At 48.6% G+C, this 23,036-nt stretch overlaps 2 protein-coding genes across 4 annotated transcripts; one reads left to right on the top strand and one right to left on the bottom strand.

The window, feature by feature from the left end:
• Positions 1-1,544: 1,544 nt before the first annotated feature.
• LOC311633378 (sialic acid-binding Ig-like lectin 5) lies at positions 1,545-9,043 on the bottom strand. 3 transcript variants are annotated; one of them, XM_084905998.1, is made up of 9 exons: positions 8,968-9,043; positions 8,511-8,888; positions 8,027-8,305; positions 7,638-7,745; positions 6,439-6,693; positions 6,069-6,353; positions 5,762-5,852; positions 3,551-3,632; positions 1,545-3,008 (listed from the first exon to the last, which is right to left on the bottom strand). In XM_084905998.1, exons 1-9 carry the CDS (start codon positions 9,005-9,007, stop codon positions 2,826-2,828), a joined length of 1,701 nt encoding a protein of 566 aa, XP_084762124.1. In that variant the 5' UTR covers positions 9,008-9,043; the 3' UTR covers positions 1,545-2,825. The 3 variants fall into 3 exon arrangements, with proteins under 3 accessions (XP_084762124.1, XP_084762123.1, XP_084762125.1); XM_084905997.1 differs by having other exon boundaries at positions 5,762-6,353; XM_084905999.1 differs by lacking the exon at positions 6,439-6,693.
• Positions 9,044-16,673: 7,630 nt separating this feature from the next.
• On the top strand, positions 16,674-23,036 carry LOC311633395 (sialic acid-binding Ig-like lectin 5). The gene is made up of 9 exons (XM_084906039.1): positions 16,674-16,833; positions 16,914-17,294; positions 17,510-17,779; positions 18,054-18,101; positions 18,320-18,574; positions 18,694-18,978; positions 19,199-19,298; positions 21,150-21,231; positions 21,939-23,036. The coding sequence occupies exons 1-9, from the start codon at positions 16,791-16,793 to the stop codon at positions 22,131-22,133; spliced, it is 1,659 nt and encodes a 552-aa protein (XP_084762165.1). The 5' UTR covers positions 16,674-16,790; the 3' UTR covers positions 22,134-23,036.

The raw sequence follows: 23,036 nt of genomic DNA, 5'->3' as shown, positions 1-23,036 counted from the left end.
CTCTATTGGGGTGGAGGTTGTGGTGCTTAGGGTGTTGCAGGTTCCCTATTGGTGGACTTCAAACATAGGAGCAGGAATTCAAGTTCAGGAAGGGAAAAGCAGGGTCACTCAAATGGTGTTATCTAGGCCACCCAGAGCTTTCTCAAAGGGAACTTCATGCCTTAGCTGGTTGGGCTCATTGGATAGATTTTCAGTCCAGAGACTGAAGGGTCCTGGGTTCCCTTGTGGTCAAGGGCAGCTACCTTGGTTGCAGATTCCCTGTCCCTGGTAGGGGTGTGAGAGGCAATCCATTGCTGTGTCTCTCTCACATTGATGTTTCCCTCTGTCTCTCCATTTCCCTTGCACTCAAAATCAATAGAGAAATACCCTCAGGTGAGGGTTAACAAAGAACAATGAAAAATCGAACTTCATTGGAGGGGCAACCTGGCTATTTATCTAGTTGGCCATATGGATGCCTTTGAAATGGATGCCTTGGCAACCAATAGCTTAATGTCAGGCACTTACAATCAAAAGAATTTATTGTGCCTTGTCCAGTGTGGCTCAGTTGGTTGCGGCATTGTCTCTAGTACACCAGAAGGTTGGGGGTTCGATTCCTGGTCAAGGCACATACTTAAGTTTCAGCTTAGATTCTCAGTCGGGGCATGATGGAAGACAACCAACTGATGTTTCTCTCTCACATCAATGTTTCCCTCTCTCTCTGTGTCTCCCTCTCTTCCCCTCTTTATAAAAAAAATCAATGTATTCTCCTTGGATGAGGACTAAAAAAATATTTATTGTTAGGGACTTATGCTAGCTACAATATCGCTGGTGAATTTTGGCTGCATTTATTTTAGAACTTTCTTTTAAAAAATTAATTAGTTCAACTATCAAGGAGAAAGAATACGCACTCTTTCTTCAGTCCACCCTCCCAATTCAAGTCTGTCCAAGCATTCAGGTTTGAAGACATGCAGGTGTGCACCAGATGAAAGCAAGCAAGGAGGCGTGGCCTCCATGTGATAGTTCTCAAATGGCAACAATTTCTGTAGGAACCAGCATGGAGGATTTAAGGAAAAAGGTCATGGGGAGAGGCTGAGTGAGTTGATAAATGCCAGGGGAAGGTGCCTGTGATGTATGGTCTAAATGGAGGGAGCCAGGAAGGGGTGTGTGGAGGAGAGAGTCAGGGTCAGCTCTCTGGCTTGTCCAAATGTGCCACCCACACAGGAATCGGGAGGACCTGTGGGAGGCAGTGTCTTGCGCCCCTGCAGAGCTGAGAGCTCTACAGGAAACACTCTATGGTTAAAACAGAGCTCCATGGTCCTTTCAGCCCCGCCCCTTAACTTCCCCTTCCCCTCTGAAAAGGGCTTCCTTCCAGCTTCTCCATTGCTCAATGTGTGCACATGGCTCGACATAACAAAGCAAACCCTTTCTTTTTGCCTGAATAAGTCTTTTTGTAAGAGGCACCTCCCACCAACACCAGACAGGTTAGCGGACGGTCCCCCAAGTGAATGTTCCTGACTTGCATCCATGTCTTCTCCTGTAAATGAATTTGTACCAAAGACTTTGCCTTGTGAAAAGCCGATTTATTAAAGCATTTATAGCATGCACATTCATTGAAAAGGCAAAGCATGCAAACCTATCTTATTTCATCTGGCTTGGTGCACAGATGGGCTTTTCTGGCTAATTTAGAAAAGGAAGCGGGTCTGAGGCTTTGTACACCTTCCTGTCTATAGGTTTCAAAATTCCGTTGCTGACTATTTTGGTACAGATTCATTCTCAAAGTCCCCTTTTAACGTTGTAGTGGCCTTCCCAGAATTCATGAGAAGCACCTGGCAGCTTTATCTTCCAAGCCTTGAGACTGCTGGCTTTTTAAATAGTAATACTATCCTTCTTTTTCTTTTCCATTCCCCCCTCTCTTTCTGCATGTGCTCTTTAGGAAAACTTTTTAACAATTTTGCTCATGTGTTTGGCTAGAGAAGATAATGGCTTGTTAGTTACAAGCTGGCTGCAAATTGCTCACACTGTTTGGCCTCCTTTAAAATTCCTGCCTCAGTTTCCCATTTCATCCTGTCCTGGAATCCTGTACCATTTTTGGTGATGTAATACCTGGTCAGCTTTGTGTATGGTCCCCAAACTGTTGGCAAGATCCCTGTGGGTCCCTTAAATGGAACAAGAAAGGGCGTGGTGGTCAGTAGGTGCTGGGAGAATGAACAGGTAAAAGTGAGGCGAGATGACCCCAGAGAAGTGATAAGAAATGATTTCATGAAATGAATTCCAAGTCAGGAGGGTGGGCGCTCTCGGGGAGGCTTTGAGGCATTCTGGGATGAAAAATGACACCAACAAGCTGTCCCCCTCTCCGCTGTGCCCGGTCACCCCTGGCTTCAGGAGCCCGTTCCTTCCTGTTCAGAAAGAGACCAGCCAGTCCTGGGCACACATATGTGACGGAACCTCTGTTGGTGGATGTTCATGTTCCAATTTATTTAATGCACACAACCAGCTTTGATTAGAATGCATGACCTCCTCATAGAATGAGACACTGAGCAACAGAGAAATGAGGTGAATCACCACCTGATGACCCTGCCTTGATGGTGGTTGCCAACCTTTCGAACCTCATGGACCACCAGTTGGTGACCACTGCCTTAGGATTTGCCAAAGGCTTTCTTTGAAACCACATCTGTGTTATCACATCACCTGTCTTCTTTCTGCTCTGTTCATACAGTAGTTAATGATAATCATGCCACAAGGTCTTCTCATACTTAAGCAATGAGTCCTGGATTTTTCCCCCACAGAGGATCTGCAATGCCTCTGGCCAGGACCGAGCTCTGAGGGAGTTCTCATGTGCTTGTCTTCTAGATCTCTGAGTACTCATTGATGCTGCTGTTAGCATCCGGGTCCTCAGGTTCCTGTGGCTTCATGCCGTGAAAACTGAGGTTGCCGTAATAGACTTCCCATTGTTCCTCTGACAGAGGGGGATCCTCTGTGGGCAACCCTTGGTTTGGGGGCTTGTCTAGCCCAAGTTTTCGCTTGGAACCCTGAGTGAAGGAGAGAGTAGGGAGTTAGAGGAGTATAAGACAGCCTGGTCCTTATAGAACAGTTTTCCAGTCATCCTCTTATTCTACACACATGTCTTATAAACTCAAGTATTTACCCATTTCGTTAAATTCTGTAGTACTACAAATGATTAGACCATATGGAGGGCCTACTGATCACATTTCATCCTCAGAGAAACCCAGGAAGGATGATACCCTTATCCCCATTTCCAGATGGGGAAACTGAGGTGAGGAGAGGTGAAGGAACATGCCCACAATGGGTAGAAAGTAATAGTTTTGGGGGAGATGGTTCTAGCAGCCTGGGCCTCTCAGAGAGGTGAGGTGGGCTCAGTGATCAGCAGGCCTGAGGCAGGAGGCTGACCATGGGTTCTGGGAAATGAAGTGGAGAAGTCAACTCTCTGCTGCCTGTCCATCTGGCCACAGAGGAGCGGGTGTGGGGGACTGTGGAGGAGTTCAGTGTGGACTCCTTGAATGGGCATGCCCAGCCCCCCTACACGGCATGAGAAGACACCCACGTCACTCACCCAGGTGACTGTGCCCATGACAGGTTCTTCATCATCCGTGACCTTTGGTCTCCCGGCTGCTTGCCTCCTGTGGGCTTTCACTCTAAGGGAAGAAGTCAGCAGCTAGAATGGCTCGGGCACAGGTGGTCAGCTGCCCTCACTCCCTGATGGACAACAGAGGCATCCAGACCCTGAGGCCAGACTCAGAGACACTCCTGACATGCAGGTGAGGACCCTGTACCCTGGATGGCTTAGGAGTTTGGCCAAGAAGGAATGTTCATAACCAAGGCCCCTCTCACACAATAGACTTGTACATGAGCCATCATCAGTGTAATTCATGGTAGCCAAAAAGTCCAAGCAACCCAAATGTCCATCAGTGGAGGAATGGACAGATAAAATGTGCCCCGTTCATATTATGGAATATCCGTACTAATTAGTAACATGCTAATTAGACCGGATGTCTTCTGGACGTCTGTCCAGACAAAGCAGCGGCTGCTACGAGTGTCTGCGTCCCGGGAGAGGTGACAGTGTGGGCTGGTCCAGCACCACAGCCATTTCCGCAGAGGCTGTGGGAGAGGGGGCTGTGAGGTCCCGGTCCCTGTATTGCCACTTCTGCAGAGGAAGCCACAGAGGCAGCTGCCTGGGCCAGTCCTGACCCTATGCCTTTGCAGAGGCTGGACTATGTTCAGCCTGCTGTGCCTCCACCTCCCAAAGCCCCTCCCCGAGATGGCATGGCCTGGCCCCAGATTGCTGGTGGGGCCAGTACTAAGAAGCCAGGACCAAGGGCCTGCAGCTGTGGTGGCTTGCTGTGGGGTGTTGTGTTGGTGCCTTCCCCTGATTGGCCCAGTTGGATATCACTAGGCCATCCCCTGAGGCATCTGAACTGTGAGAAGGGGCAGGCTGGGCTGAGGGACCCTGTGACCCTGTGCACAAATATTCGTGTCCTGGGCTTCTAGTAGCCTATCTAATAAAGAGGGAATATGCTAATTGACTGTCACACCCTCACAAAGGTGGTGGCACCCCACAGCCAATAAGAAGTGAATATGCTCATTGACTGCCATGCCTTCAAAGATGGCAGCACTCACAGCCACAAGATGGTGGCACCCAGTCCCCTCAGCCCTGCCAGGACAGCAGGTGTGTGGCAGGACTGGTCTTGCCCCCAGGTGGGTCCTGCTGCTCCACATGCCTGCCTCTGAAGCCCCCCAGTTCCTTGAGCCCCCCATCTACCTAAGGCTGGCCCAAGGCACAGGCAAGCCTCAGATGGTAGCTGCCCAGCCACCCAGGACCCCCGTGGCTCAGGTAACCAGGGCTGGCTGACGTTGGTGCTGCTGGCAGTGGCAGCAGCAGATGTGTGATGAAGGCATCACCTTCCACTGATTGCCAGATCACCTCCCAACCCTGGGGGCTCCGAGACTGTGAGAGGGACAGGCCAGGTTTAGGGACCCCTGCTCCAGTGCATGAATTTTAATGTACCAGGCTTCTAGTTTATAAATAAAAAGCAATACAGTGCTGACACATGAATCTTGAAAATCTCAGGCTATATGAATGAAGTCAGTCACAAAAGATATGTATCATATAGTTGCATTTATATGAAAGATCAAAATGGGCAAGTCTAGAGAAACAAGAAATAGTGGTTGCCTAGAGCTGGGGGTGGATGGAGTTTGATAAATATTAATGGATGCGGAATTTCTATTTTATTTTACTTTTTAAATCCTCACATGAGGATATTTTTTTCCCATTGATTTTTAGAGAAAATAGAAGTGAGGGATGTTGAGAAGAGGTGGAAAAGGTAAATAAAGAAATGTGATGTGAGAGAGACACATGAATTGGTTGTCTCCCACATATGCTCAGACCAGGGCCAGGGAACAAAACTACAATGCAGGAAATGCCCTTGATCAGAAATCAACACCCAGGATCCTTTGCTCACAGACTGACACTCTAACCAATGAGAAACACCTGCCAGGGCTAGCTTTTCTTTGTTTTCATTTTGAGCCAATGAAAAAACTCTTTGAAATTGATTGTGATGTTGGGTGTACAGCTCTGTGACTGAATTAAGGTCACTGAGCTGAACACTTTAAAGACATGGAAATGTTACCTTAAAAAAGTGGCTACTCCTCACTCCGCAAAAATGTCCCCTTTTGACGTACTAAGCTCTGTTTTGCAAAATTCAACGACATTTCTCAGCACTCCCTACCACACAGGTCCCTGCACCTCCCCAGCACAGAGGCTTACCTGCAGAAGGAGATGAGACACAAGCACAGGGACAGCAGGACCAGGGCTCCAGCGCCTCCAAGAGCCACTCCCACCTGGAAAACTGATTTCTCTGCAGAGGAGAGGGGCATGAGACACCCACTCCCAAGACTCGGTCTCTCCTCTTCCCACCTCCAGCCATAACCCACTGCAGGTTCATTCAGGCAGGAGATGCAGGCCCTGTGCCAGCAGTAACTCCTGTCCAGGCCACAGCCCCCTGCCCAAGCTCCACCTGCTCTCTGACCCACTCCTTTCTTCGTGGTGGCCTCTGCCCCCAGCAGGCCCTGACCTGGCAGCAGCAGGATCGAGGCCCTGTGGGCCCCGTGCACATTCTGGGTTTCGCAGCTGAGTCTGAGGTCAGGGCTGAGCCCCAAGCGGAGGCTCAGGGAGCTGTTGGTCCAAGGCCCCTCTGAGCTGAAGGTGACTGCGTGGGTGGCATTGCCATGGTTCCCCTCCAGCAGCCCCTCTCCCAGCCTCCAGCGCAGGGAGGGGGCCGGCTGGGCCTTGGCAGAGCAGCTGCAGTGCAGACCCTGGTCCTCCCAGAAGCAGGAGGGTCCCAGCAGCAGTGGGGGATCTGTGGGAAGTAAGGAAAATGGTCAGCGGTGGCTTTAATCTCCCCAGAACCCAGCTGTCCTGTCCCCTAGGGTCTCCCCACTCACAGACCACGAAGAGGCTGAGAGAGACATTTTGGGAGCCCAGCGGGTGCTGAGCTTGGCAGGTGAAGTCCCCTTCCTGTGCAGGCCCCACGCGAGGCAGCTCCAGGATGGCGGTCCTGGAGATGGGGGTGGCATTCAGGCCTGGGGACCCCCAGAACCAGCTCAGCTTGGCAGGGGGGTTGCTGTCAGCCACACAGAGCAGGCTTAGGGCCTCTCCTTCCAGGATGGTAAGGGTAGTGGTCTGCAGAATCTCGAAGGCTTTGGGTAGAGAAATGAATACAAGGAGAGGGAGAGGGACTTGGGGTAGGGGCAGTGGAACACAGGAATAGGCACCCACCAACAGGATGTAAGCAAGGAAGCTCTAATTTATTTTTATTATTTTATTTTTTTTAAATATATTTTATTGATTTTGTACAGAGAGGAAGAGAGAGGGATAGAGAGTTAAAAACATCAATGAGAGAGAGTCATAGATCAGCTGCCTCCTGCACACCCCCTACTGGGGATATGCCCGCAACCAAGGTACATGCCCTTGACCGGAATCGAACCCGGGACTCTTCAGTCCCCAAGCCGACGCTCTATCCATTGAGCCAAACCGGTTTTGGCAGGAAGCTCTAATTTATATATATATATATATATATATATATATATATATATATATATATATATATATATATATATATATATAATTGATTTTTTACAGACAGGAAAGGAGACGGATAGACAGCTAGAAACATCGATGAGAGAGAAACATTGATGAGAGAGAAACATCGACCAGCTGCCTCCTGCACACCCCCTACCAGGGATGTGCCCACAACGAAGGTACATGCCCTTGACTGGAATTGAACCTGGGACCCTTCAGTCCACCGTTCGATGCTCTATCCACTGAGCCAAACCGGTTTTGGCAGAAGCTCTAATTTTAGTCCTTGCCCTTCCAAGTCTGGTCCCATTCAAACTCAGATTCCCCCCTCTGCTCCACCATGGACAGGAGGATATTTCCTTGCCCAGAGACGCGAGGTTCTTTCCTGTGACTTTTCTTTTTTTAAAAAAATACGCTTTTATTGATTTTTAGAGAAAAAGATGAAGGGAAAGGGATAGAGAGATGGAAAGATGGATGAGAAACATTATCAATAGGCTATCTCCTGCACGCCCCCTAGTGGGGATAGAGTCTGAAACCAGGCATGTGCCGTGACTCAGATTCTAACCTGTGACCTCTTGGTTCCTGGGTCGAAGCTCAACCTCTGAGCCACACTGGCCAGGCCTAGCTGTGGCATTTCTGAAGGTGATGCCTATGGTGAGGTTCCGTGGGGCATCTGGGATAGAAAAATATGGCCCCAGTTCAGAGGGGAGGAGTGGGGTAGAAGACACCCCTAACACCAACGATGGGCGGTGGGAACCAGAAAGGTGGGAGTGCCGTCCTTCTGGCCCTCTCCCCACCTACAGGCAGATCCCACCACCCAACATGCATGAGTGTTCTCAGGTTAGCTCAGCCTCCTACACACACACACACACACACACACACCACCCACCCACCCACACACACACTTGCCAGTGCCATTACCCACTCAGACTGAGCAACCCCTGAAACACTCACAGGAGACATTGAGCTGGATGGTTCTCTGTGTGGTCAACTGAGGCTTTTCCCCTTTCACCTGACAGGTGAGGTTGGTGCCATGGTCTCCAGGCCTCGGGGTGAAGGTGAGTACCGAGGATCTGAGGTTCCGGGGGTCCAGAGAGTCCACAGCCTCTCCCGCCCAGGATAAGGTGAGAGGTTGTCCCCCTTCACAGGCCCCTGGCAGGCTGCAGGCCAGCTGTGTGGGACGGCCAGACTCCAGGGGCTCCGTTATCAGGATGTGGGGTTTCTCTGTCAGGGCTGAGGGAGGAGAAAGAGAGGTGCCTGAACTCCTGGGTTAGGACTCAGAGTGGGACCCTGAGAGGCCCTGCCAGAGATCACCAAGACCCTGTCTCTTCTGACCACCCAGGGCCCAAGGCCTGGATCAGGGAGTGTCCCCGTGTCTGGTTCCTGTTCCAAGACCCAGTTCCACATCTCAGAGTTCTCTCCGGGGCCCCTGCCTTACCTGTCACCTGCAATTTAAGCATCTTCTCTTGGTAACTATATTTCACACTTCCTCTTTCCATTCGGAACATGTATGTTCCTGTGTCACTTCTCTGGGCGTCTCTGATCTGCAGGGAACAGTTGTTGTTCCTGGTGTCCATGAGGAGGAAACGGCCTTGGGTTGCTGTCTTTGCTGGTCTATTTGGGTTCTTTGAGGCCACAGGTGAATCATACCATACGCTGTCTTTTTTCGAGAACCAGTAGGTATAGAGTTCAGTAGAGGAAGACGATGAACTCCAGGGGTAGGAGAAGGAGCAGGGCACGTGGACGCACAGACCCTCCTGCACCGTCACAGACTCCTGCACTTGGAGCTCAAAGCCTGGCTGCTCCTCCAGAGATTCTGGGAGGGGGACACAGAGGCTCAGAAACAGCCCCATCCACTTCCCACTTCCCCACCCCCCATCCCTTGGCCCACTCACCACCTGACAGCAGGAGCAGCAGCAACAACAGGGGCACCATGTCTGCCTCTCCCAGTACAGAGCAGATCCTGCTCCCTATGTCAGGGAGGGAAGTGCCAGCTCTGGGGTGGAGCTGAGGACACCCCAACAGGAAGCCCAGGGGGAGAGACTATAGACAGTCCTGGAAACGGAACTTGGCCTCTCAGGAGTTGGGGGGCGGGAGAAATGTGGTGTCTGAGAAATTTTCCTATCTCATCTCTTCTCTCCTGACCCTGCAGGTAAATATACTGAGGGCCCCGGAGGTTGAGAGGCATGTCCAGGCGTGAATCTGAAGGTGACCACCTTACAGATGAGGTGAAAGTGGAGAGGGTGGTCCCCCAGGGGGCCACCATGGTCATCACTGATCCTGGTGATTCAAGGGGATCCACCCTCCAGCTGAAACCATTTTCAAAAGGGTAATTTTGAAATTTATTCACATCACTCAAATGCTGGAAAGAAAAGAAGGAATTTAGAAATTCCTTTTTAAAAATTTTTATTTGTGATTTTTATTTTTTTAAATTATTATTATTTTTAATATATTTTATTGATTTTTTACAGAGAGGAAGAGAGAGAGATAGTTAGAAACACCGATGAGAGAGAATCATTGATCATCTGCCTCTTGCACACCCCCTACTGGGGATGTGCCCGCAACCAAGATACATGCCCTTGACCGGAATCAAACCAAGGACCTTTTAGTCCGCAGGCCAACGCTCTATCCACTGAGCCAAACCGGTTTCAGAAACCTTTTTTTTTTCTTTTTTTTTAAAATTTAGTTTATGGAGGGTGGAACCTTGGGGAAAAACTGTCGCCTTTCGAGGCTCATGGGAAGCACACGTGTGGGTCTCCCAGGGTCTAAGGGACAGCGATAGCACACAGACCCCATCAGAATGGGATGTGTGAAGAAAGATCATGCCACTTCAGGGGAACCTCTGAGGTTGGACCTCCTCACGACAGCAAATTTGCCACCTTACAGCTCAGGAAGCTACATCTTCAGGGCCCCTCTACGGGCTCAGTCCCCTTTCATAGCCCAGCAGCGGCTCAGATGATGTGTGGACATAACCTGCATCCTACTGCTCTTTTATGAAAGAAAGAAACTTGATCAATGTTTTCCCAAATATGACAGCGATGTGAAATACTTCAGACATTCACAGTAACAAGTTGTGTGACTGAAATAAGTCCCTTAAATTTTAGAGTAGAAAACGAAATTTATCTCAACCATGCTGAGGACACAGAATTCTCTTTCTATTCCCTATAGTATAATAACAATTAATAATGTTTCTTAGTATGATATTAACACTTATTAGTATATAACCGGATTATTGTCCCATAAAGATTCCATCAAAAGAGTATCAATAAAAAAATATGGGTAGCATGTTATGCAGGGTATGCTATACTACTAATAAACATGGTCTGGAATTTTTCAGAACTGTCTTATTTTTGTTTTTCAGAACTGAAAGCTTTTGGGACATGATGTATATTCTCATTTCAGAAAAAGTCACGTGTGCCACATTGTGTATTAGTTTTGAAGCATTGAACTCAACATTTGTACAACTATCAAGCTCCACAAAACCAGGTCTTCCTCGGTCTTGGATGCAGATGAACAAGAGGTAACCAGCTCCATCCATCCAGATCCCTCACGTATTACAATGCAGATTGGCTAGTGCAAGCAGGGGACCAAAAAAAGCAGGATTTCCATGGTTGTGCCCCATGGTTCCTATCAGTGAACAGTATAGCACATCTCAAGCTGGGATATAAAAAAGACTAGAAATAAAAAATGTTGGCAAGAATGCTCAGAAAGGGGAACCCTCTTGCCCTGTGGGAATGTAAAGTAGGGCAGCACTATATACTAGTAAATCCGTAGGGCAGTTCCTCAAAAACTATAAATAGAGCTGCTGCATGATCCAGCAACACCACTTCTGGGTAATTACTTGGAAGAAATGAAAATACTAACTTGAAGTATGTAGTCTCTGGCATCTTCTGCAATAGCCAAGATGTGGAAGCAACCTAAGTGTCCATCCATAAATGAGTGGATGAAGAAAATGTGGTACATGTACAATAGAATATTATTCTGTCATAAAGAAGGAAAACTGGTCATTTGCAATGACAGGAATCACCAAAAGGCATTATAAGTGAAGTAAATGAGACAGAGAAAGACAAATACCCTATGATCTCACTTATGTGTGGATAGTTTGAAAAAATCAAACTCATAGATACAGAAAATAATTTGGTGGGTGCCAGAGGCAGAGGGGGTTGGGGTAGGAAATGATCGACATTTTCAGTTATAAAATAATTAATTCATGAGGATATAATATACACCATGGTGACTGTAGCTAATAATAATATGTGTTGATATTATGAACTACTATAATATAGTTAATAATACTGTAATGAATATCTGAAAATTTCTAAGAGAAAAATTGTTACAACTTCTTATCATATGGAAAAAAGTGTGTAACACTATGTGGTGGTGGATATTAACAAGATTTTTAACAGCTTGTGGTGAGCCCTTCACAATTTGGAACTAGCAAAAAGTTGTAGGTCAATTACATTGCAACTATCCTATATATTTAATAAAAGCCCAGTGACAGAACAGTGGAATGACCAGAATGACTGTGGCCCCTCACCATGGCTTGCACCATCACCCATCACTCCCCATCGGGGTAGGCTGGCTGGACCCCACCAGTGCAGGAATTCGTGCACTGGACCTCTAGTATACCTATAAACTCAGCACTTTGATTAGAGTTAGGATATCCAAACTGTGTTCCCTTTCTGCTCCATTGGTGTTCCAACATGGGCATAACAAATTCCTTACATTCAATTCCCAGTGCTGAAATACATAGTGGGGCTTTTGTTGTTTCCTGCTGACCTTTGACTGATGAAATCTCAGTAAGTAAAACAATGAGGACTGGGTGATTTCCAATGCCTTCATGATAAAACTCACAGCCCATTACACAGAATTTCTCTAACGAGATAGAGGGTGTATTTAGCAAATACCACACTTAATGCAGTAGCATTAGGTCCTATAAATGCAGTAAGGAATATAGAGAGGGAGGGAGAGGGAGAGAGAGAGTGAGAAACATCAATAAAAGAGAAACATCAATCAACTGCCTCCTGCACATCCCCTACTGGAGATATACCTGCAACCAAGGTACAGGCCCTTGAATGGATTCTACCCTGGGAATCATGAGTCCACAGGCCCACACTCTATCCACTGAGCCAAACAAGCTAGGGTTATGTTTCTCTTTATAAATAGTGCTATTTATGTCTTGTTAAGGAATCCCTCCCTACCTTAAATTCTTGGAGATATCGCAAGATATTACGTTCTACCAGCTCTACTGTTTTGTCTATGTTAAAACAATAGATCTCCATCTGCCCTGGGTTTCAGTGCATCATAGGAGCTAGGGGTGCAATCTCATTCCACTGCATTCGGATTCCTCACTGCCCACACATATTATTGAAAAGCTTATCTTCTCATTACTTCTGTGCATCAGCCCCTCTATCATGCATGGCGTTTCCTGTGGTTTAGGTCTATGGTGTTTCCAGGTGCTCTGCTCTGTTCCCATGGCCTAGTCAAGTGCTTTAACCCTGTGTTAATACAGTACCACTTGTTTTCTATAACATTTTAATATGTCTTGAGGTCTTATGGAGCCAGTCCTCATACGTTGTTCTTTATGATTGCCTTGGCTGAATTGGGAAAATTTACTTCAATATACTAAATTTACAATGGTGGTACCAAATTTCACAAAGTTACCTGAGATATTAGTGACATGTTGCTTTAACTCTACAGATTAATTTGGGTAGGTTTGACTTTTATAAAATACTAGAGACCTGGGGCATGAATTAGTGCATGGTGGGATCCAGTAGGACCGCCCAGATGGGGGCCTATTGGGGCTGGGCTGGTGGTAGAGAGGAAGTGTGGAAGGTTGGCCCCCTTCCATAAAAAGCTTCCCCATCCAATCAGGATGGGAGGACAATTAGGGGCGGGTCTGGCAAGGGGGAGGAGCTATGGGAGGTTGGGGTATCAATCAGGGCCTCCATCAGGTCATTTGGCCGCTTCAGTGAACCTCATAGCGACTGATCATTCCTGTTCTGGTTGTTCCCACTGTTCTGGTTACTTGGCTTATATATATATATATATATATATATATATATATATATATATATATATTGTTGTCATACCCATTAACATGCGTATTGTCTATTTATTTGCATCTTTAATGTCTTCCTAAACAGATTTATAATTGCATCCATTAAGAAAGGACATATTGTATTTTTATGTTCATCTCTCTTAGTAATATACTCTTAGAAATTTTCTAATATACAATATAGTAAAATTAAATGCATTATTATAGTTAATACTATTAATTCCCACTATTATTATTATTATTTAAAAATTACTTATTTCAAAGAGGAAGTGAGAGGGAGAGATAGAAACATCAGAGATGAGAATCATTGATCAGCTGCCTCCTGCAAGTCCCAATACTGGGGATCGAGGCCACAACCTGGGCATGTGCCCTGACCGGGAATCAAACTATGACCTGCTAGTTCATAAGTTGACACTTGACCAATGAACCACACCAGCAGGTCAGTACCCACTATGATTAACTACAGTTACTGTGCTGTACATCACATCCTCGTGATTTAATGATTTTATGACTGGAAGCTTATACCATTGACCACGCTCATTCATTTTTCCCACCCCACAGGCTCTGCCTCTGGTAACCATCAATTAGTTCACTGTATCTCTGAGTTTTATTTTTATCAACATTTCTACATATAAGTGAGATCGTACTGTACTTGTCTTTCTCTTTCTGATTTACTTAACTTTATACAATGCCCTCATGATCTAACCATGTTGACCCAAATGACACGAATTCCTTCTCTTTATAGCACAATACTATTTCACTGAATATATAGCACACTAACTTTGTCCATTCATTGGTTGATGAACATTTAGGTTGCTTTCACATCTTGGCTATTGTAAATGCTGCTGCAAGGAACATAGAGATGCATGTGTTTTTTCAAGTTAGTGTTTTTATTTCCTCTAAATAAATACCCAGACGTGGTCTTACTGGGTCATATGTCAGCTTTATAATTTTTGAGGAACTGCCTACTGATTTACATAGTGGCTCCCCCAATTTACTTTCCCAACAACAATGCAACAGGGTTCCCCTTTCTGAACATTCTTGCCAACACTTACTATTTCTTGTCTGTTTTGTATCCCAGCTTGAGATTTTCTAGACTGCTCAGTGATGTGACTTGTGGGGACACAACCATGGAAATCATGCTTTTCGTTAGTCATCTGCTTGCACTGGGAAAATCTTCATTGCAATACGTGAGGAGTCCAGATAGGTGTGTGTGTGTGTGTGTGTGTGTGTGTGTGTAGCTGGTTCCCTCCTTTTCACCTGCACCGGAGGCAGGGGCAGACCCGGGTTTGTGAAGCCTGATATTGATACAGATGTCAAGATCATTGCTTCAAAAACATACGAAATCTGCTACACATGGATTTTTCTTTTTTTTCCTTTTTCTTTTAAAATATATTTTATTGATTTTTTACAGAGAGAAAGAGAGAGGCATAGAGAGTTAGAAACATCAATGAGAGAGAATCATCGATGAGCTGCCTCTTGCACACCCCCTACTGGGGATGTGCCCGCAACCAAGGTACGTGCCCTTGACCGGAATCGAACCTGGGACCTTTCAGTCCGCAGGCCATTGCTCTCTCCACTGAGCCAAACCGGTTTGGCACACATGGATTTTTCTAACATGAGAAAACATATCACATTAAGTCACAAAGGTGAAAATGTTTAAGCCCAAATTGTAAGACAAATTTTAAAAGTACAAACAAATTTTTTAGTCATGTGACATACCCATCTGGCACCCCAGCATAAGGCATGTTCCCTACAATTTTTTAAAACCTCATTTAAGGATATGTTTGTTGATTTTGGAGAGCGAGGAAGAGGGGAGAGAGAGAGAGAGATAGAGAGAGAGAGAGAGAGAGAGAGAGAGAGAGAGAGAGAGAGAGAGAGAGAGAGGTGTGTGAGAGAGAAACATTAATCCATTGCCTCCTACATGCCCATACAGGGGATGGGACCTGCAACCTTGGTATGTGCCATGACTGGTTATTGAATCCACACTTTCTGGTGTAAGAGATGACACTCCATCCAACTGAGCCACCTGGCCAGGCTCCACTGTTTTTACCTGATACTCTTTGATTGGCTCTTCATAGGAGATAAATTCTGTCACATAGTAATACATGTTAATATTATATTAAGTATTAATTACTAGAATCTTATATTTATACTAGAGGCCTGGTGCACAAAATCATGCCTGGGTAGGGTCCCTAGGCCTGGCAGGTCATCAGGGCTGATCTGTGGGGTGAGTGGCAGGGCAACCGGGGGTACCTATGCTGGCATCTCCTTTGGCTGGTCTGGTATCATCCCCTCACCAGCCACGCCCATCAGCATCGCCTACTGCAGCTGCTGCTGGTTGTCTTCCTCTCTGGGCAACCAGCGGGGCAAACGGGGCACCCCTGCTGGCGTCCACCTTGGCTGACCTTGGGCCTGCGGGCTGAGGCTAGCCCCTGCGTTGGGTGTCTGCCCATGGTGGTTAGTGTGCATTATAGCAATGGTTGTTTCACCATTCTGCTGGTTTGCATCTTAGGCTTTAATTATATAGCTGCATGAAATTCATGCATGTGTAGGTTCCCTAGGCCTGCCAGGCGATCAGGGCTAATGGAGTCTTTCTTTGTTCAATGCCACTCCCTGGAAGTAAGCACATATCATAGTGAGTGGTTGAACTCCCAGTCTCCGGATTGAACTTCCAAGGGACATTTTGTATATTAGCCTTTTATATATATAGATTATATAGAAAATAAAGAGAGAACTTCAGTGTCCCTTCAGCATGGATGATTGACCTTTATTTTTCTCGAGTGCAAGTAAAGAAACGTTTCTTTCAATCACACTTGAGAATGAAGTTTCACATCTCTGTCATATTTGGGAAAACATTGATCAAGTTTCTTCCTTTCATAAAAGAGCAGTGGGATTGAAGGTTATGGCCACCCATCACTCAAGTCCCTGCTGGGCTCTGAAAAGGGGTGGAGCATGAGAGGGGCCTGAAGATGAAGCTTCCTGAGCTTTAAGTTGGCGAATTTTCTGCTGTGCTGAGGCCCTACATCGAGGTCCCTCCAAATTGGGTGAGATCTCCCTTCACACATCTCCTTCTGAGGGGGCCTGTGAGCTGTCACTGTCCCAGGTCTCTCAGATCCTGAAAGACACACACATGTGTTTCTCATGTCCCCACAAAGCTCTCAGGCCAAAGGGCTTGAATGTTCAAGTTTTTGCTGGGGTTCTACCTCCAACTGGAGTTGAGTATACGTTCCTGTTTCTGTTGCCATTACTTGATTTGTCTAAAGAAAATTTAGAGTTATCCAGACTGATCAGTTGTTTCCGCTCAAGGGTGGGTCTCCCCCAAGTCCAGCTCTGACCCCAGTGGCCCTCTGGGTGACCTCCCTCTCCACTTACACACCATCTGTAAGGGGATTACTCTCAGATTCACATCTGGGCAGGCCTCTCAACCTCTGGGGGCCTCAGAATATCCACAGGCAGGGGTGGGTGGGAGGGGCAATGGGGACAGGCTGTTTTCTCAGGCACCACAGCCCTCACATCCTGTGGAGGCCAAGTTCTCCTTCCAGTCTGGCTGCAGTCTTTCTCTCAGGGCTTCCTGTTGGGGTGTCCTAAGCACCACCCCAGTGCTGGGCATTTCCCTCGCTGACACAGGGACCTGGACCTGCCCGGCCAGAGGCAGACATGGTGCCCCTGCTGCTGGTGCTGCTCCTACTCCTGTGGCCGGGTGAGTCGGCTGAGAGAGGTGGGGTTGGCCAGTGGGGGATCAGCAGGAGCTGCCACTGAACTTCTGTCTCCCTCCACCAGGGTCCCTGCAGCAGAAGGCAGGCTTTGAGCTCCAAATGCAGGAATCGGTGACAGTGTTTGAGGGTCTGTGTGTCCACGTGCCCTGCTCCTTCTCCCACCCGTGGAGTTCTTGGTCTCCCTCTGGCAACCTCTACACCTACTGGTACCGGGATGGAAACAACCCCAAACGTGATGCTCCTGTGGCCTCGAGCGAACCACGTAAACCGGTGAAGGTAGAGACCAGATACCGATTCCTCCTCGCAGACCCCAAGACCAACAACTGCTCCCTGGAAATCAAAGACGCCAGGAAGAGTGACACAGGACGCTACTACTTCCGAATGGAGAGAGGAGACACTAAGAAATTCAGTTACAAAAAGAAGATGCTGGATTTGCAGGTGACAGGTAAGGCAGCAGCCCAGGAGAGGACCCAGGGACATAGGACCCCATCTTAGAGCAGGATCAGGACACTGGGACTGTCCCTGATCCAGGCCTTAGGCCTTGGGTGGTTGGAGGATCACCTCAGGGGCCCTGAGGGATGAGTCCCACTCAGGATCACACTTTGGGTTTCTACTCGCTGAGGCCCAGGCACCTCCCTCTCTCTTCTTCCTCCCTGACAGACAAACCCGACATCCACATTCCGGAGCTGCTGGAGTCTGGCCGCCCCACACAACTGGCCTGCAGTCTGCCAGGGGACTGCAAAGAGGGACAACGTTTCACCTTCTCCTGGGCGGGAGCCACTGTGGACTCGCTGAACTCCCAACCCCACCACTCCTCGGTGCTTACCTTCACCCCGAGTCCCCGGGACCATGGCACAAGCCTCACCTGTCAGGTGAAACGGGAAAGGCCTCCATTGACCTCACAGAGAACCATCCGGCTCAGTGTCTCCTGTGAGTGCTAGAGGGATGGCTGGGTCCATGGGGACAGTAGGAGCAACACGTGTGTGTGTCTGTCTCTCTCTCTCTCTCTCTCTCTGTGTGTGTGTGTGTGTGTGTGTGTGTGTGTGTAGAGGAGGCTGAGGTAACCTGAGAACACTCATGCATGGATCTGCGTGTAGGTGAGGAGTGGCCCAGGAAGAGAGAACCCCTCTTTACTGCTCCCCCCTCCCCACCTTGTGATTGGGGTGACTTCCATCTGAAGTGGGGCCCTGTCTTTCTCTCCCAGATGCTCCTCGGGACCTGACCATACATGTCTCCTTTAGAAATGACACAGGTAGGAAAGAACCCCTCCTCTCTGGGCTGGGACCTGCCCGGTGCCCTGGTGGGGCAGAGGGGGGAGCAGGAGTTTGATGGGATCAGAATGGGAAGGGCAAGGATAAAAGTCTTTACCCCTGTTGCTTACCTCTGGTGGGTGGGTGCCTAACCTGTGTTCCACACACCTCTCTATCTCTCACTTTCCCCTCCTCCCCCTCCCCATTTCATTCTCAAAAGCCCTCAAGATTCTGCAAACCACATCCCTTTCCATCCTGGAGGGAGAGGCACTGAGGCTGCTCTGTGTGGCTGACAGCAACCCCCCTGCAAAACTGAGCTGGTTTCAGGGATTCTCCGGCCTGAATGCCACCCCCATTTCCACCACCGGGATCCTGGAGCTGCCTCGAGTGCGGCTTGCACAGGAAGGAGAGTTCACCTGCCAAGCTCAGCACTGGCTGGGCTCCCAAAGTGTCTCTCTCAGCCTCTCCGTGGTCTGTGAGTAGAGAATGGACTGAGGCAGGGTTGGGGCAGGAGGAGGGCGTACCTGGGAGTAGGTCACCTCGGTGCCAGGACATGTTAGTGGCACTGCTGACCCTTCTCCTCTCTCCCTACAGACCCCCCGCAGCTGCTGGGACCCTCCTGCTCCTGGGAGGACCAGGGTCTGCACTGCAGCTGCTCCGCCAGGGCGCTGCCCGCCCCCTCCCTGCGCTGGCGGCTGGGGGCGGGGCTGCTGGAGGGGAACCATGGCAATGGCTCCCACACTGTCACCTCTCTCTCAGCCGGGCCCTGGACCAACAGCTCCCTGAGCCTCCTTGAGGGGCTCAGTGAGGTACTCAGATTCAGCTGCGAGGCCCGGAATGAGCACGGGGTCCAGAGCGCCTCAGTCCTGCTGCTGCCAGGTCAGGGCCTGCTGGGGGCAGAGGCCACCAGGGAGAAGGGAGTGGGTCAGAGAGAAGGTGGAACTTGTGGAGGAGGGCTGAGTGGGCACAGGGGTGATTGTTAGGATAGGCCGGCCTGAATCTCTTCCCTCAATAGAACCCTCAGTTGGTTCTGCAAGGATGTGGGAAGAGTAGACACTGAGTTCTATGAATGGGTGTCTTACACCCCTCTCTTCTGCAGGGAAGGCGGTGCTCCAGGCGGGAGTGGTTCCTGCGGCTCTTGGAGGTGCTGGTGCCATGGCCCTGCTGTCCCTGTGCTTGTGTCTCATCTGCTTTTGCATGTAAGCCTCTGTGGCGGGGAGGTGCAGAGCTGAGTACATCCAGAGGGGACTTTTTTAGGAGGGTCCAAGGGGGTAGCAGCTTTATTTAGGTAAAATTTTCATATATTTAAAGTGTACAATTCAATGGCTTTTTGTTCATTCACCCAGCTGTGCACCCATCACCACAGTAAATTTTGAAATGTTTCATTCGCTTGAAATAATAAAAAAAAAATAACAACCAAGGAAATGAAACCCATATCCTGTAATTGTTAGTTTGTTTCTATCCTCACCCAGCCCTAGACAGCCACTAACCTGCTTCCTGTGTAGTCTGGACATCATATATATAATGAAAGGCCAGGGACCATAAGTGTAATGGCCAGAATGACTGCTCGACCAGTTCCCATGAGGTGCATTGACCACCTCTCAGTTGCTGCTCCCCCTTTTACCCTCCCCCCAGCCTGTGAACAGCTGTTGGCAGGGTGCTCCCCACAGAGGGCAGGGCAGCAAGCAACGGTGGGCATGTGGGCGAGCATTGCAAGTGGTGGTGAGATACCTGCACACATTTCATGCACTGGGCCTCTAGTTTCATATAAATGAAATCATACAACATGTGGTCCTTTGTAACTGACTTTCATTTATCACAATATTTTTTTTAAAATTATTATAACTATGGGCCCGTGCCCTGGGGGGAGGGGGCCCCTCAGCCTGGCCTGTCTCCTCTCACAGTCTGAGAGTCCTCAGGAAAGCAATCTGACTTCCCTCTGCTGGAGGCAACTGGGCTGATCAGGGGAAAGTGCGGCCCACATGACCCCACTACTGCTGTCACTGCTGGCCACCATGGCTGAGAGGCCTGAGCCCCGGGCCTCTCACCAGCCAGGCCTCATGGCTCTCAGATCCCCAGCCTCACAGCTGCTGGAGCTCATGGCTGCCTGAGCACTGGGCCTCACAGCCACCATGCTGCTGTGGCTTTGTCCTGAAGGACGCCTGGAAGATGTCTGGTCTAATTATCATATTATACTCTTATTAGCATTCAGGGGTCCTCAAACTTTTTAAAGTGGGGGCCAGATCACGGTCCCTCAGAGAGCTGGAGGGCCGGACTATATGAACTACTAATTCCTACTGTAACACCTCGGATGTGCTCACTGCCCAAAAAACCTGGCGGGTCGGATCAGACTCCTCTGCGGGCCGCATGTGGCCCGCGGGCCGTAGTTTGAAGACCCCTGGCATAGATGATGATTTTGTTAATCCTCATCCATGAATACTTTTCCATTGAGTTTTAGAGAGAGTGGAAAGGGAGTGGGAGAGAGAGAGGGGGGGACACACAGAGAGAGAAACATCAATGTCAGAGACACATTCAATGGTTCCCTCCCTATGAGCCTTGATCAGAGATGAGAATTGAACCTGCAACCCAGGTCCATGTCTTTGACCAATAATTGATCCTGTGAACTTCAGTGAGCAGGCCAATGCTCTAACCACTGAGAAACCAGCCTGGGACATGACAATTTCAAGGTTCATGTGTTGGCACTGAATTGCTTTTTATTTATAAATAATATTCCATGGTATGGACAGGGCAAATTTTATCTGTCCGTTCCTTCATTGATGGACATTTGGGTTGCCTGGACTTTTTGGCTACCATGAATTACACTGATGATGGCTCGAGCACAAGTCTGTGCTTGTGAGAGGGGCCTTGGTGCTGAACATTCAGTCTTGGCCAAGCCCCTGGATAACTCAGGAGGTTGAGGTCCTCACCTGCCTGTCAGGAGTGTCTCTGAGTCTGGCCTCAGGGTCTGGAAGCCTCCATTGTCCATCAGGGAATGGGGACAGGTGCCCACGGGTGCCTGAGCCATTCTAGCTACTGACTTCTTCCCTTAGAGTGAAAGCCCGCAGGAGGCAAGCGGCCGGGAGACCAAAGGTCACGGATGATGAAGACCCTGTCATGGGCACAGTCACTTGGGTGAGTGACATGGGTGTGTTCTCATGGCGTGTAGGGGGGCCTGGGCATGTCCATTCAAGAGTCCACACTGAGCTTCTCTGCAGTTCCCCACATCCATTCCTCTGTGGTTGGCTGGACAGGCAGCTGCAAGTTGACTTCCCCTTTATTTCCCGGAATCCATGGCCTGCCTCCTGCCTCAGCCACACTGACCAATGAGCCCACCTTACCTCTCTGATAGGCCCAGGCTGCCAGAACCACCTCTCCAAAACGTGTACTTTCTACCCATTGTGGGCATGTTCCTTCACTGCCCTTTTCCACAGATTCTCTATCTGTAAGTGGGAAAATGAGAGTATCATGCTTACTGGGTTTCTGAGGGAATGAAATATGATTAGTAGGCCTTTGATATGTTCTAACCAACATCTGCAATACTCTAAAAAAATGAAAAAGAAAAAACAGGCTTGAGTTGGAAGGAGTATGGTCTTCGAGATACAAGTCCACCATTCTCTTAGGTTGCAGTGCCTGAATAAGTCTCATTTCACACCCAAAGAATGAATCCCCCCCCAAAAAACAAAAGAAAACTTTTTTAATGAATGAGCAAATAGTCGAGTCTATGACAAGTGTATATGCCATAAGAAGATGAATGACCAAACTGTTCCACCAGCCCAACTTTTCTTTGGGACCATGTCTGCCTCATTCCTCTCTGACACCCTTCTCTCCCCTTCACTCAGGGTTCCAAGAAAACTCTGCAGCCAGATGGGCCCCCAGACCAAGTGTCACCTGCAGAGAAGGGTCCCCTGTCAGGGGAGGAACAGGAGCTCCACTACGCCAACCTCACCTTTGAAGGCATGAAGCCACGGGAGCCCCGGGACCTGGAGGCCACCAGCACCCACGAGTACTCAGAGATCAAGCGCACAGGCAAATGAGGACTCCCTCTGAGCTCGGTCCTGGCCAGAGGCACCACAGCCTCTTGAAAAGGGGAAAGAAGTCCAGGACTCATTGCTGAAGCATGAGTAGACCTGTGGCCTGATTAACATGAATGGGTGCATGAGCATCGCCAGGCAGAGCAGAAGTAAGACGGGTCATGGGCCGGCTCTCTCCAGCTCACCTGCACCAGTGTTTCAGGTGAGCTGCACCATGAGGTTGTCTCTCACCCTCCCGCTCCCTCCAAAATGTCACTTCCTGGATTCTGACATATTGTCTAAGGTGGTCTGGGTTTGCTAATAAATCCCGTCTTCTCATAGTGCTATGGGTGGCTATTTCCCGAATTGCACCCTGACTGATGAGCAATGACAAATTACACAGACTGCAATGTAGACCCTGAGTAGTCTTCTCCTCCAGGTGTATTTCCTATGGCCTGTAGCAGGTGGGTCACTACAATTCCATCAAGGACTGAGGGAATTCAAAACCAGGCTTCTGGCCCTATTGCAGCTCATCTATTTTTTAGTCTTAACCACAAGATGACGATGTTTATGGGGGCTCCTCCGCCTTGGCAAGACCTCTTTTTGGGCCCCATGAGATTCTTCCTTTTTTTCTTCTTCCACCTTTTTATTGATTTCAGAGAGGAAGGGAGAGGGAGAGAGAGATAGAAACATCAACTATGAGAGAGAATCATTGGTCCTATGCCTCCTTCGTGCCCCCTACCAGGGACTGAGATTGTAACCTTGTATATGCCCTTGATGTGAATCAAACCCAGGACCCTTCAGTCCTCAATCCCATGCTCTATCTGCTGAGCCAAACTGGCTATGCCTCCATGAGATTCCTGAATGTTCTACCTAGCTTCTCTGTGGCTGCTCAGAGTCAACAGTCTATTTGAATAAAAAAGTGGC

This window comes from Pipistrellus hanaki, assembly GCF_964339955.1.
Source record: "Pipistrellus hanaki genome assembly, chromosome: 15".
Taxonomy (NCBI): Eukaryota; Metazoa; Chordata; class Mammalia; order Chiroptera; family Vespertilionidae; genus Pipistrellus; species Pipistrellus hanaki.
Note: the sequence above shows the minus strand (reverse complement) of the source record. Positions and strands in the feature narration are given on the sequence as shown.

Coding starts and splice junctions, on each gene's coding strand:
- LOC311633395 (XM_084906039.1), top strand. CDS start 16,791: ATGGTGCCCCTGCTGCTGGTGCTGCTCCTACTCCTGTGGCCGG. Junction 17,780..18,053: donor CATCCGGCTCAGTGTCTCCT/GTGAGTGCTAGA, acceptor TTTCTCTCCCAG/ATGCTCCTCGGGACCTGACC. Junction 19,299..21,149: donor TGTCTCATCTGCTTTTGCAT/GTAAGCCTCTGT, acceptor TTCTTCCCTTAG/AGTGAAAGCCCGCAGGAGGC.
- LOC311633378 (XM_084905997.1), bottom strand. CDS start 9,007: ATGGTGCCCCTGTTGTTGCTGCTGCTCCTGCTGTCAGGTG. Junction 8,889..8,967: donor GCTGCTCCTGCTGTCAGGTG/GTGAGTGGGCCA, acceptor TCCCCCTCCCAG/AATCTCTGGAGGAGCAGCCA. Junction 6,354..6,438: donor TCTCAGCCTCTTCGTGGTCT/GTGAGTGGGGAG, acceptor TACTTCCCACAG/ATCCCCCACTGCTGCTGGGA.